The following is a 14,236-nucleotide window of genomic DNA, read 5'->3' on the forward strand; positions in this document are numbered from 1 at the left end:
ATGTCTGGACCATAAATCATCTCCTTACACCATGAAATACCAGCCCTAACTTTCTCTGGTGAGATTAATTCGTATTTACGGTGCAAATACATCAAATTCTTTGCACTCACAGGGGGATTGACGCGAGCTCCCGTTTTTTCAAGCTTAACAGTGAAGTGGTGCAAATCGTCCAGTAATTTGTGGTGAGTTGCAACTTATGACGTATCTCTTCCTCGCCACAAATTGCTGGGTGTTTTAACGCACAAATAATGACGGGTGCTGTGAACTCACTGTTATTTTTCCAGCAAATTCTGGGCCAATATGCCACCCTTAATGTTGTTACAGAAAGACAGGCTGTTGTGGTGAGCTATGGTAAATATCTACACATGTGAAACTGCCTGGGTAACTCGCAAGGTAAAAACTATTGTCATCCTCCCATTTTTGGCCACAACACATTCCATTTTTGTCACAGGTTTAAACCAAAGCATGAACTTGAATCTAATTTAGGAGTAAATGTTCCTGTTTTTCTCAGTTGCGGCTTTATTTTTCCCTCAATTTTCTTCCCATTTCTCCCAACTCCCTCCTGAAAATTATAGCTCATGATGGGGTACAGTTCAATGTTGCAAGTGTCTAGGAATATATTGTGATGGTTTTGTGTGTGTTCAATGGGTGCCGACGGCCCTCACAATCTATATCAATGACTTAGATGAAGGGACCGAGTGTAATATATTCAAGTTTGCTGACGATACAAAGCTAGGTGGGAAAGTAAGCTGTGAGGGAGACACAGAGTCTGCAAAGGGATATAGACAGGTTAAGTGAGTGGGCAAGAAAGTGGCAGATGGAGTATAAAGTGGGGAAATGTGAGGTTGCTCACTTTGGTAGGAAGAATAAAAAAAACAGAATATTTTTTAAATGGTGAGAAACTATTAAATGTTGGTGTTTAGAGAGATCTGGGTGTCCTCGTACAAGAAACACAAAAAGTTAGCATGCAGGTACGGCAAGCAATTAGGAAGGTTAATGGCATGTTGGCCTTTATTGCAAGGAGTCTTACAACATCAGGTTATAGTCCAACAGCTTTATTTGAAATCACAAGCTTTCGGAGGCTTCCTCCTTTCGAAAGGAGGAAAGCTCCGAAAGCTTGTGATTTCAAATAAAGCTGTTGGACTATAACCTGGTGTTGTAAGACTCCTTACATTTGTCCACCCCAGTCCATCACCGGCATCTCCATGTCATCTTTATTGTAAGGGGTTTGGAGTACAAGACCAAGGAAGTATTACTACAGTTCTACTGGACTTTAGTGACACCTCACCTGGAGTACTGTGTATAGTTTTGGTCTTCTTATCTAAGGAAGGATATACTTGCCTTAGAGGCTGTGCAATAAAGGTTCACTAGATTGATTCCTGGAATGATAGAGTTGTCCTGTGAGGAGAGATTGAGTAAAATTGGCTTATACTGTCTGGAGTTTAGAAAAATGAGAGGCGATCTCATTGAAGCTTACAAGGTTCTGAGGGGGCTTGACAGGGTAGATGCTGAGAGGTTGTTATCCCTGGCTGGAGAGTCTAGAACTAAGGGGCATACTCTCAGGATAAGGGGTCAGCAATTAAAGATTGAGGAGGAATTTCTTCACTCAGAGGGTTGTGAGTCATTGGAATTCCCTACCACAGAGGGCTGTGGATGTTGAGTCATTGAATATGTTCAAGGCTGAGATCGATAGATTTTTGGACTCTCGGGGAATCAAGGGATATGGAGAACGGGCGGAAAAGTGGAATTGAGGTCGAAGATCAGCCATGATCTTACTGAATGGCGGGGCAGGCTCGAGGGGCCGTATGGCCTACTCTTGCTCCTATTTCTTATGTTCACTCGTGGTTTTTCTCATGTGTGGAATGTAAGTTGGTCATTCCATCGTGGGGTGCATCACAATGAGGCCTGATTCCGTCCTCACCAGAGCTGGGGTTTTCCCTTCTGAGCTCGCCAGCATGCAATTTCTCACCTTTTGAACTCAATGGGTGAGAAACTGTGGGCTGAAGAGTGCAGAAGTTGAAAGCCCCAGCCCTAGCATCTACACACTTACGCTTTCTAGCAGCAGTCAATGGGCACCAATTGGGAGCATGAATCCTAGCCTTCCTTGGCCTACAGTACTGAGGTCAATTACAATGCCTCAAACATTGGCCTGGCTGATATCAGTCAGGCCAACACACCTCAGGGGTCAAACCTGTAAGCAGGTGGTGCATTTACCCACTGAGGCATCAGGGGAGCCATTGCCCAATGATTCTACGGACTGGTCACAATCTGTAACAGCTATGACACCTACCACTACCAAAAACAAATACTCCCACAGAATAAAGCTGTCACATGTACAGATACACAGATTGAAATGTGTCTGGGGGGGCCAGGGTTCAGATGGTTAATCTTTCCATTGTTAGCACAGTCCAGTTTATTTTATCTCTGTCTCACACACACACAACTCTTCCAACACATTCCTGTCCATTTGCAATATTTGCTGGGTACAGCCACTTTAAAAAGCCTCCCTTTCTCTGACGACCCCTCAGTTCAGACCCCCCACCCCGGGGATTATCTCATCCCATCAGATTACATTCTGGACAGTTTGATCGTTTTTAATTTCCGTCCCATACCGCAGGAGAGGAACTTTAACTGGTGATCGACAAACGTAATGTCAGCGACGTATTGCGTCACGATTGGATCGAAAATGTTTTACATAAATGTCACCTCCCCTAAACTCCATCGAGGGCTGGGGAAAAGTTTGCGGGAGGAGGTTATAACAGAGGGGAAGGCGCGGCTGCAGGGCTTGTGTAAAATATTGCTACTCTGGTTTATTTTTTTTTTGGGATTTATAAACATGGATGCTTTAAAGTCAGCAGGAAGAGCGATTATAAGAAGTCCCAGCATCGCTAAACAAAGCTGGGGAAGTGGTAAACACAAAAGTAGGTTTTATTACAATCAGACTTTACGAGTTAATGCCATTGGGGTTTAAGAGTGGGGAAAGTTGCTCAGCATTGGCCAAGTTGCCGGTTTCAGGATATTGTTACATGGGATCTTTGTTAAAGATTTCTTGTGTGTGTCTCCCTCCCCCCGGGTCGAATCTAGGTGTTGCAGCCTTTGAGACGGTTACACTTTCTGCTAGTTTGTAGTTTGAAGGTTAAGGTGACTTAAGTTCGATTTAAGACACCCAAAGCATGGTTAGAAATGGAGACACAGATGACCTGTCTCTTGCGGTTAGAACAAACGTGTCAACGTGTGTAACTGACAAGGAAACTGTCAATTTTACTATTTGCGACTTCCTTTGAGCTTCAGTTACGCCGTGACCGTAACGATTCCAACCCGCCCTGGATTGCTCCGACATCTAATGGTTATTAATTTCTTTTTTTGTTTTAAACAAGAATCTTTTAAAGGCGTCTCCCTGAAACTGATAGACTCCTCCCCTGCCCTCGGTAGTTTGACGCGCTCACTCCACCAGCGTATATTGCGATCAGAGTTCATGACTTTTTCCCAGGGCCTGAAAGGAATTTCAAGTATGCCCTCGGCGAGTTCTCGTGAGGGCACAAACTGCCCACAGATATCAATTATTTCATGGTCATTACTAGCTCCTATAACCCAAACATTTAAACCTACCTCCCGTCATTAAGGCCTTGTGCATATTGTACTGCTGGCGATACAGTGTCTAACAGGGCACAATACCTGGGGGTGGGCTGCTGATGTGAAAGAGTGTGCAGTTGTGATGGTCTCAGAATATATCATATTGTATTACAGTCTGGGGGTTGGGGGGAATGAAGTGGCCTGATCACGGGGGCATACTGTGCATGAAATTATAGGCGAGGAGGTTGGTTGATTATATTTTCCAGACTTCCTGGCAGGACTGACTAATTTCTATACTTGACATGTTTTACAATGTGTGAGCTGCTGGGGTTGTGTGCTTCTTTTTAAAGTGATGTGTGGTTAGTTATCTGTTGTTAGTTATCTGTTCCTACTGATTAGCCAGATTTCCACTGTTGCTGGTGGCACAAAGTAAGCCTGTGTGTCATCACTCCCAAAATATCTAAACTAATGACACCCATGCCCTCTGCTCATGAGATTTTGAAATGAAAAGGTCGGGTGGGCCATTGACCCTGTGTCCATATTTAGTATTGTTTTCATACTACCATTTCTTGGGATGGGGGGCTAGGTTCTAGCTTGTTCCCAGAATGAAGTCAGAGTTGCCCTACACAAACAGTGAAATAATTCACCAAAGTGAATATTTTGTACTTCAGTGTATTAATTACAGTGGAAAGACTATTTGTGTTTGTCTCCTGAAATCCCAGCATGAAACTTCATTTTACTACCAGTTCTGTCTATTTAAAAAGAACATGCATTTTATGTCCTACATCGCAAAGTGCTTCCTAATCCAATAAGTGTACTTTTAAATGTGCATTGCAAGATCCCACCACCAACAGATGACATGAATGATCAGTTAATCTTGTCTTTTGGTGATGGTTGAAGGAAGAATGTTGCCCAGGACATTGAAAGTGCCACAGGGATCTTTTATGTCCACTTGAACAAGCGTCTTGTATGTAAAATGGCATCTCAGGCACTGCAGCACTCCTTCAGTATTGCATTGGATTATGTGCTCAAGTCCGGAAGTGGGGCTTGAATCCATAACTTTCTGATTCAAAGGCAACAGCATAGTGCTACTGACTATGTCGAGCTGACACTATAAAGTATTTTTTAAAAGTTTTTTGATAATATTTTATTTGAGAAGGGAAATGAGCCAGAAGAACCATATTTATTGTAGTAATATGCAGGAGATGTAGTCTTTCAAAATAGCTTACACAATTATGTTGTAAATCTGTAAGCTGAAGTTTTTCACTAAGGTGGTGCCCCACCTGAGTGCAAGACAGCCATTAAAACATAAACACTCCCTTTCTGTTCAATTGTGCACCATAAGAAACCTGTTGTACAAAATGTCAGTGTACAGTTCTTTTCAGCTGTTTCACTAACAGTACAACACCTGGTGACAAAAGGCTACTAACAGTTTCTCCAGCGTAAGTGGAAGGAGTGCATGTTTTAGGCAGAATGACAGATAAATTAATGCTGGAGATAATTGAATTTCTTCTTTGTTCCTGTTCTTTTCTATATTGCCCCTTCCCAATATATTATGGAGGAGCAAAATTCTATCCTTGGTACTTGAGGTTGGTTCTATATGAACCAAAATTGGGAGCCTGGAATTTCACTAACACGTAGAAGATTATTCCAGTCACGCTGAAAGATTATAGAATCATGCGATGGGTAGTAAGGTATTAAAAGCTTTTATTCAGTTGTTTGCCACAATGTATTTCATCATATTTAGCAATTTTACTTCAAACTTGAAATTTAGTTCAATGCAACTGGGGTTCTATCATTGCAGTGTTAGCATAGTTTATCTCAGAATTCTGGATGTAGCAAACTATGCATCGTGTTGCCTAGCACAAGCATTAGCAATAGTTGCCAATTATCTGAACTAACTGTGAGCACAGTATATGGACATCCCTAGACATGGTACTAAAGCTCCTGGCATCTTTGCTCAGTTTACCCCTCTGCCCAAAGGCCACAGCTGACAAAGTACTGTACCCTGAAGTGTTACATTCCTAAACCAGTATGCGTGACTGCCAACAGACTCATTGTATCCATGTATGTTCCTGTAAATGCCATATAAGCAACTGTGAAACTGCACCAACGTGTGAGTGAGCCAGTGAATTAATATCATTATAATAGCATTTTGTAATAGCGGTAAGACTAGTTAAAGCTGTACTTCTGAAAATGGTTGCTTGAAAATTGTGTAGCCTTTGGTTCCTGGCAGTGAGGTTCCTATTACCCAGGTTTGAAGTTCAGGATATCCAGGTTATAATTAAGCATCATAAGCAGGTAACTCAAACTAGATAAGAATGTTTTTAATTTTGAAATGTTATTTCAGGTCCAAATACAATCCTGTGACAGCAGATGCAATTCTGACGTACTGCAAAATTACTAGCTCTGTCCAACCCCGCCTCTCCCCTCCAAATATATTAACACTGCAGCTGTGTCTGATGTATGGAATATTGAGCAACTGTTGGGGTTGGGTCGGGGGTGGAGGGGTAGGGGTAGGAGCAGGATATCTGTGCTGTGGAGCTGTCCCTCAAATAGCCCTGTAATTGGTCAGCTAATCAATCCGCCCACACATAGTTTCATCCAGCCCACCAAGGCTTGCTTCTCAATGTATAATCCTTTGTTTGTAGCTGATAAACGAGAGCCAAATTGTCCACTTGTTTTGCCAATTTGATGATTCTTTTACCTCAATTATGAACATTATGAATTTAGTCAGTTCAAAATAAACATGGAGCCACATAGATGCTGATGGGCTCCAGCTATGAAATGTCAGAAAACAATGCCTGCTTCCAGTCCACCTACCTTATTTTAGTGGCCTTTTTAGTATTGACTTGGAATATCTGGCACAGACTAGATGGGCCAAATGGCCGCCTCCTGTGCCATAAATTTCTATGATTCTGTGGTTCACCTTGAGTGGTGTGCCAGTGTCTGTCCAGACATCTTGGGTGAGGTGGTGGGGAGGGGGAGAAGTAAATCAATTTTTTTGGCTATAACACCTCGCCTTTCCCTCACCCCCAAAACCCCTTGTTAAATGATCCAAGAATTTAAATGGTGCTGGGTGTGAATATAAATAAAGCAATAGTTTTATTTGATGGCTATTAATGAGGCAGGTGGTACCGTGAATGTTAAGCACTGAAATAGTGTCTGTCGGTGATTTAGCTACCAAGTGTTGTTGATTCAAGTTCTTGTAATGTGTACTGTAACAAACTTTAAAGTGACTCATCCAGTGACTACCTGACTGCAGTAACTGACACTGGAATATGGTTTTGACATCAATTACTAGTATCAGCAGCCTTCCTGTATCTTGCCATTCTTCAGTTATGAGCCTGTAGGCTGAGTATTGTTGGGCTATTAGACTATTGGGTCATCAGAACTAAGCCTCATATTGTCCGTACCCCTGGGTGCATTTTCAATGTGTCATTAAACAATGATCAGGAATGAGACAGTGGCATTTTTTCCCTCTAGCCTGGTGACATCGATCATGACCATGGCATCCTATTTGAGATGATTTACTCGGCTCAAACCAGGAGCTGAACTTGGACTCATCCTTGTCTGTATCACTCCTACCTTTTGTCAGATTGGCTCAGTAGTAGCATCCTTGCCTCTTCAGTCAGAAGCTTGTGGGTTCATTTCCCATTTCAGGACTTGAGCACATAATCTGGGCTGACACTGAAGTGCAATACTGAGGGAGCACTACATTGTTGGAGGTGCCATCTTTCAAATGAAACCTGCCTGTTTAGGTGGACATAAAAGAAACCATGGTACTTATTTTTTTTGAAGAGCAGGGAGTTGTCCCAATTTTCTGGCCAACATTCAGTCCTCAACTACTGAAGCTGATTTGCTGGTCATTCATCTCCTTGCTGTTTGTGGGACTTTGCTGTGTGCCAATTGGCTTCTGTGTATGCCTACAAAACAATTACTACACAGCAAAAAGTAATTCATTGCCTATGATGCACTTTGGGATGTTTTGAGGATGGAAAAGGAGCTATATAAATGCAGTTCTTTCTTCATGTGATACATTGTTATTGAGCTTTTTGACTGAGTCTGCCTTGTTGACACTGAAGTTATAACTAGCTGCTACTTTTCAAATCCTTATCTGCATTCACATGAATTACCACAGACCTTTACATGGCCTCATATTTTGCATGTTATAGAAATTTATTTTTTTCTAGTCTTTTTTTAATATACAGTACTGTGAAGACTAAAAGTATGCAACTATCACACCCATTTCCTGTCATGCCTTCTGTTTACTGATACCTGGTAAACTTGATTTCAAAAAGTGCTAAAATTAAAACTAGCAATAGGGATGTGACATTTAATAAAAATTGTTTGGTGAAAAAGTTCAAATTCCAGCAGTACAAACAAAAGCAGCAATTGCTGCTTCCGACTACCTGTTGTATTGAGAATGTTATTTAGGAACTGAACTCGTCTGCAAAACTGCCCTTCATCTTTACCCCAACCCTATAGTTATAACGTTTTTAAAAACCAGTAATTTTTTAATACTTCAATGCATGTGCATCCATGTGACTAGTAATGACGCTGTGCAATGGAAATCATTGTTCTAAATCTGTGCCAAGAGTTTTATGGATTCCTTTTGATAGTGATGGCCATTGGTCACACTGTGCAGGGCACAATACGATAAATCTTCCACTTTTGTGCCGTGGCCAGAATCTTGCCATATTAGGAATTCACATGCACAACCCGCGATTTTCTGACCATTCATTGTAACGTGCCAAAAGCATGAGTCGAAAGCTGATCCTGGTATCTCCCATGTGGTGCGTTCTCTAGAATAAGTCCTTCCTAAAAATGATAAATATTATGGATGAAATATTATGGCTCAATTGGTAAATACACCACCAGTTTGGATCTGAGCCAAGAAGGTAGTAGATTTGATCTCAGGTCTTTTGCTTTAGATGATCTTGGCTGGAATAATAGAAATCTTGCAATCGACTGGGTGCAGGAGGAGAAAGGTCAGCTAAAGTACCCAATTCTTTTTTTTTTGCTTACAATATAAAAGTCACTACACTCAAAAGTACTTCATTAGCTTTGAAGTGCTTTGGGTCTTTCTGAGGTCGTGAAATGTGCTAAATAAATGCAAGTTCTATCTTCTATTAACCAGTAACTCTTGTTGGGAAATTGTATATGTGGTTGCCAAGTAAGGATGAGATCAAGGTTGGCTGTGATGAACTCCATGGAAAAATTTGCCTTCAGAAATTTGCTGTCTAGACTCGTGCATGAAGAATAGTCACTTGGATGGGAACTGAAGGGTGGGTAGCAAGGAACTGAATCCCAAGGCAGGAGGAGAAAATGAGAGAAGGGAGGGTATATTTTTTTTTAAAGCCATAACTCTGGAAATTGCACTTTAAGTGTTGCGTTGTGACTTGTGCTGCAAACTTAAGGCTCAGGTGTGACCTCCAATTTTAGCCTAAAGACCTTGTGTTGCAGTACTATATACCTCTTAATGCAACTGTCAATGTATTTGAGTATTATATCCCCCTGGTGTGACAATGCACTTAAGTATTGCATCCTGTTAAATACTGGATTGCTATATAGATACCAGGTGTGACTTTTTTATTCAAATGTAATAATTTTATTCATTCACGGGATGTGGGCGTTGCTGGCGAGGCTGGCATTTAATGTCCATCCCTAATGGTTTGATACAACTGTGTGACTTGCAAGGCCACTTCAGAGGGCAGTTAAGAGTCAACCACATTGGTGTGGGACTGGTATCACATACAGGACAGCTTCATGGTCACTTTTTTTTACTGATAATAGCTTTTTATTTTACTTTTAGGCTTTTTTTAAACAGAATTCAAATTCTCAAACTTGGATTCTCAAATTCTGGAATTTGACCTTCTGTTCTCTGAATTATTAGTTTATGCCTCTAGATTACTAGTCCAGTAATATAACTGCACAGTGTGTAGTGCACACAGTAATTTGTATACACATGGTGTTTTTAATCATAGTTGTGTTCATGTAGTATGCTACTTGAATTGTAGCTTCTTGCACCTTTAGGGATATATCCATAATGCATGTACTGTATCTGACACTGGAAGTCTGTAGTGAACTGAAGAATATTTTATCTAGAAATAAACAGTTAAAATTCTATAATAGGTTATTTCAGATGCCAGTATGTTATGCCTTCTTTACTAAATCTCTTGTTACTATAAATTATAATAGAATGCATTTTGCCTACTTATGTAGATGGATGAAAGGAATGGGTGTTAAGTAAAAGTTTGGTATCTATTTCTGTCACTTGTATATGTTTGTCTGACCTGATTTGTAGAGTAGTCCATCCACATAATGAGCAGGAGACATCAACTTCCAACATTGAACTCAGATTTGCAGTTGAGCTCAGAGTCTGTACAGTAATAAGGTTCGAGATAGCCACTTTGTAAATATTGCAGGCTGCACAAATGGTACACCAGCACCCAGTGTATGCTAGTTAAATGTCCAGCACAGTGGTGGTGGACTCTTGCTCCTTGGGGCTACAAGGTAAGACTGATTTTAAGATATTCATACTGGCATGATTCATTTCTTGCTGGATTAGACTGGGGTATTTTTAAAGTTGGCACATGCGTTGGGAAGACTAGTATTTGATTCTTTTGGTGGTCGAACTTATCAATCCTCACCTAGATATGAAGAAAGATGGCACTCATTATGGATCATTTCAATTTGTGAAGTTGGGTGTTGTACTTGGAGTGATTCCTGTACAATACTTGTAAACAAGCCATAGAGCCTTACCCTGTCCATAGAGCCTTACCCTGTCCATCTAGCTTGACTGAAATCTCATTCAACAAAGGGCCATGTTTTAAATTCCAGTACTTATGATCTGAGGATTAAAAAGGTTTAGCTGCAGGATTTAACTTTTTTTTTAATAAAGGTCCTATGCCCAAATGTGAATTCTGTTTCTAATTGGAATTTTTTATATTTTTACCCCCTGCCGGACCCATTTAAAAATTCATGTACATCTTTATTTTCAATTCATCTTGAGCGAGATGTGAACTAATGATGTATAGGTGCAGGAGCCTCCAAATGATAAACTGGAAGACATGAATCAAGGTCAAAGGTCAACTCCATCAACTGGTTAACCTGGAATAAGCAGCTATTCAGTCACACTGCAAAGATTAAAGGTTTTAAAGTTCTTATTCCTCCTTTCTTTCCTGAAGGTGTCCCATGTGAGATTTCATGGGTGCCAGGCACAATCCAGTACTTCATCCATGTGCCTGTTTTTTATAGTTAGTTTTGGCAGGAAATTCAACCACCACTGCTGAGCTTAGTTTTGTCCTCAACGTGCTATCCACACATTCACACTTTCTAGCAGCAGCCATTAGAAAAAATGTTTCCCCATTTTTCCTTGGCGTAGAAGTGCTGTTTCATTGCTCCTGGAGCCTGGGGTCTGATCAGCTCGCAGCGCAGACCAAGCATTGAATCTGGATCGTCCCATCCTGACTGAATGGCTCAGTTCCAAACATAGTGCGCTTATCAGCTAAGCTATTAGATCTCATGATTATTCTAATGGGTATTTCAGGCATTAAAAGTAACATTTTTTTTTAAATGACTGCTTGCAACTACAAGGTGGGCGAGTCCCCACTGATGAATAGAGAAGTTGTTGAATGTGCTGTTTTATTTCGCAACTGAAGGAAATTTCATAACCCATAGCGATGAACACAGCAGTGTTTGAGTTATACTTTACTCTGGATGTTATATGTAACAACATGAAACAGAAATGGATCCAAAAATCTGTTTCTAGCGCTACTCTTGTGCCTTGCTCCCATCAGAAAGGCTGAAAAGCAATGAATGGGGGGAGAAGAAAAACTAGTGGAAGGCTTTTTGAGAATGGTGAAGGCCTTTTAATAGAATTGTGCAGGAAGGAGAGGAGAACTAGAAATTAAAATTGAATTCGGATCTCCCACTCACTGTGGGTACTGGGAGTCATATGAAAGAAACATAAGATTTAGATGGTTCAACACAGCTAATTATTTTATTTTATCAAAATTAAGTATGTGGATTTCTTAACCCCCTTATTAACCTGGCTCCTGTTGACAGTTCATACACCCAAAATTAATGAATTGACAGTCAGCAATTTGTTATATGGAGAGGATTCTGAGACGTGGAATCAAAGAAATTTCATTACGGAATGCCTTTCATGGCTATGCTGGTGCTAGCTTCTTGACCAGAGCTCTGTAATCCATTTCTCTTTAATATTTGTCTTTGTGTTTAATTCTCCCTTGTGTATCATCGACTAGGCTTCAGTAGACTTCTGCGATTAAAGCATTCCCAATTTAATAACCCATTTGTGGGGGGGGGGAGATTCCTTCTAACCTCTCCCTTTAAGTGTCTAATACTAATTTGGAGTTCATGCCTCCATGTTACAGATTCACTGACTGCTGGAAATCTTACGTTATGTACTTTTCTAAACCTTTTCGTTTTGAACACTTCAGTTAGATTATCTCTTAGCCTTTGCTTCAATGAATAATGGCCATGCAGAGGAGGGATCAGAGGGCAGCTGGTACCCATGGAATTGTACTGTAAGAGGGAAGAACATTTGTTAGGTAGACTCCATTAACGTGTTGAAGGCTAGGATATGAATCCCACTCCACCATTTATGCACATTCTGCCCCAGTATGACATTGAAATGTCCATTTTAAGTATGCTACCCATGTGACCCTTTGAGAAAGATCACCAATTCATCGCAAGAAATGTAAGCACAATTTACACCGTTTTAACATAAATGTTTTTTTTTAAAGATATGAATGAAATAACTTTCACACAGTGAAATGAATGAACTTATGATGTGGAGATGCCGGTGATGGACTGGGGTGGACAAATGTAAGGAATCTTACAACACCAGGTTATAGTCCAACAGTTTTATTTGTGATTTGCTTGTGATTTTCAAATAAAACTGTTGGACTATAACCTGGTGTTGTAAGATTCCTTACATTTGAATGAACTTAGGCTGACCAGTTCTTCTACTAGCAGGAGTTACTGCAGCATCTACCACGCACTATTAAAAGGCATTGTATTACCCTAGCTCACAAAGGGCCTCTACTGGTAGCATTTTAAATGTATGTCTGAGGATGTGAATGTAAATACCAGCACTGTCAATATATTAGGGTTGTAAACAATTTTACAACACCAAGTTATAGTCCAGCAATTTTATTTTAAATTCACAAGCTTTCGGAGATTTTCTCCTTCCTCAGGCAAATGTTTCAAGATCTCCTTGAAGCCTACGCATTTATACATATTGAACAATAATAAATGGTGTTTACAGACTGCCTCTGCAACTGCCCGTTGCCAAGGCAATCACCGTGTTCAGACAGAGAGGTGTTACCTGCAGAACCTCCGAATACACATTCAATAAAAAAACAAACAGGGAAAAAAAAACAGAGAAAAAAAACACAGAGAGAGGCAGAAACATCCGGAAGGCAGAGAGAGCCAGCAAATGACCCATTATATTAAAAACAGATAACATTTGTTCGCTGGTGGGGTAACGTGTAGCGTGACATGAACCCAAGATCCCGGTTGAGGCCGTCCTCATGGGTGCGGAACTTGGCTATCAATTTCTGCTCGACGATTTTGCGTTGTCGTGTGTCTCGAAGGCCGCCTTGGAGTACGCTTACCCGAAGGTCGGTGGATGAATGTCCATGACTGCTGAAGTGTTCCCCGACTGGGAGGGAACCCTCCTGTTTGGCGATTGTTGCGCGGTGTCCGTTCATCCGTTGTCGCAGCGTCTGCATGGTCTCGCCAATGTACCATGCTCTGGGGCATCCTTTCCTGCAACGTATGAGGTAGACAACGTTGGCTGAGTCACAGGAGTATGAACCATGCACCTGGTGGGTGGTGTCATCTCGTGTGATGGTGGTATCTGTGTCGATGATCTGGCATGTCTTGCAGAGGTTACCGTGGCAGGGTTGTGTGGCGTCGTGGACGCTGTTCTCTTGAAAGCTAGGTAGTTTGCTGCGAACGATGGTCTGTTTGAGGTTGGGTGGCTGTTTAAAGGCGAGTAGTGGAGGTGTGGGGATGGCCATAGCGAGGTGTTTGTCCTCATTGATGACATGTTGAAGGCTGCGGAGAACATGGCGTAGTTTCTCCGCTCCGGGGAAGTACTGGACGACAAAGGGTACTCTGTTGGTTGCGTCCCGTGTTAGTCTCCTGAGGAGGTCTATGCGATTTTTTGCTGTGGCCCGTCGGAACTGTCGATCGATGAGTCGAGCGTCATATCCCGTTCTTACTAGGGCGTCTTTCAGCGTCTGTAGGTGTCCATCGCGTTCCTCCTCGTCTGAGCAGACCCTGTGTATTCGCAGGGCCTGTCCATAGGGGATGGCCTCTTTGACGTGGTTAGGGTGGAAGCTGGAAAAGTGGAGCATCGTGAGGTTGTCCGTGGGCTTGCGGTAGAGTGAGGTGCTGAGGTGCCCGTCTTTGATGGAGATTCGTGTGTCCAAGAAAGAAACTGATTCTGAGGAGTAGTCCATGGTGAGCTTGATGGTGGGATGGAACTTGTTGATGTTATCGTGTAGTCTCTTTAGTGATTCCTTGCCGTGGGTCCATAGAAAGAAAATGTCGTCGATGTATCTGGTGTATAGTGTTGGTTGGAGGTCTTGTGCAGTGAAGAAGTCCTGCTCGAACTTGTGCATGAAAA

At 41.6% G+C, this 14,236-nt stretch overlaps 1 protein-coding gene across 2 annotated transcripts in view; it reads left to right on the top strand.

The window, feature by feature from the left end:
• Positions 1-2,738: 2,738 nt before the first annotated feature.
• The window catches only part of ldlrap1b (low density lipoprotein receptor adaptor protein 1b), a 41,903-nt gene continuing 30,405 nt past the window's right edge, over positions 2,739-14,236 (top strand). Inside the window, exon 1 of one of the 2 annotated variants that reach the window (XM_068006591.1) lies at positions 2,739-2,921. In XM_068006591.1, coding sequence (XP_067862692.1) covers positions 2,837-2,921 — 85 coding nt within the window. In that variant the 5' untranslated portion in view covers positions 2,739-2,836. The remainder of the gene's footprint in view (positions 2,922-14,236) is intronic. The other variant, XM_068006592.1, reaches the window with a different exon arrangement.

Source organism: Heptranchias perlo, chromosome 26, assembly GCF_035084215.1.
Source record: "Heptranchias perlo isolate sHepPer1 chromosome 26, sHepPer1.hap1, whole genome shotgun sequence".
In the NCBI taxonomy this organism is placed as follows: Eukaryota; Metazoa; Chordata; class Chondrichthyes; order Hexanchiformes; family Hexanchidae; genus Heptranchias; species Heptranchias perlo.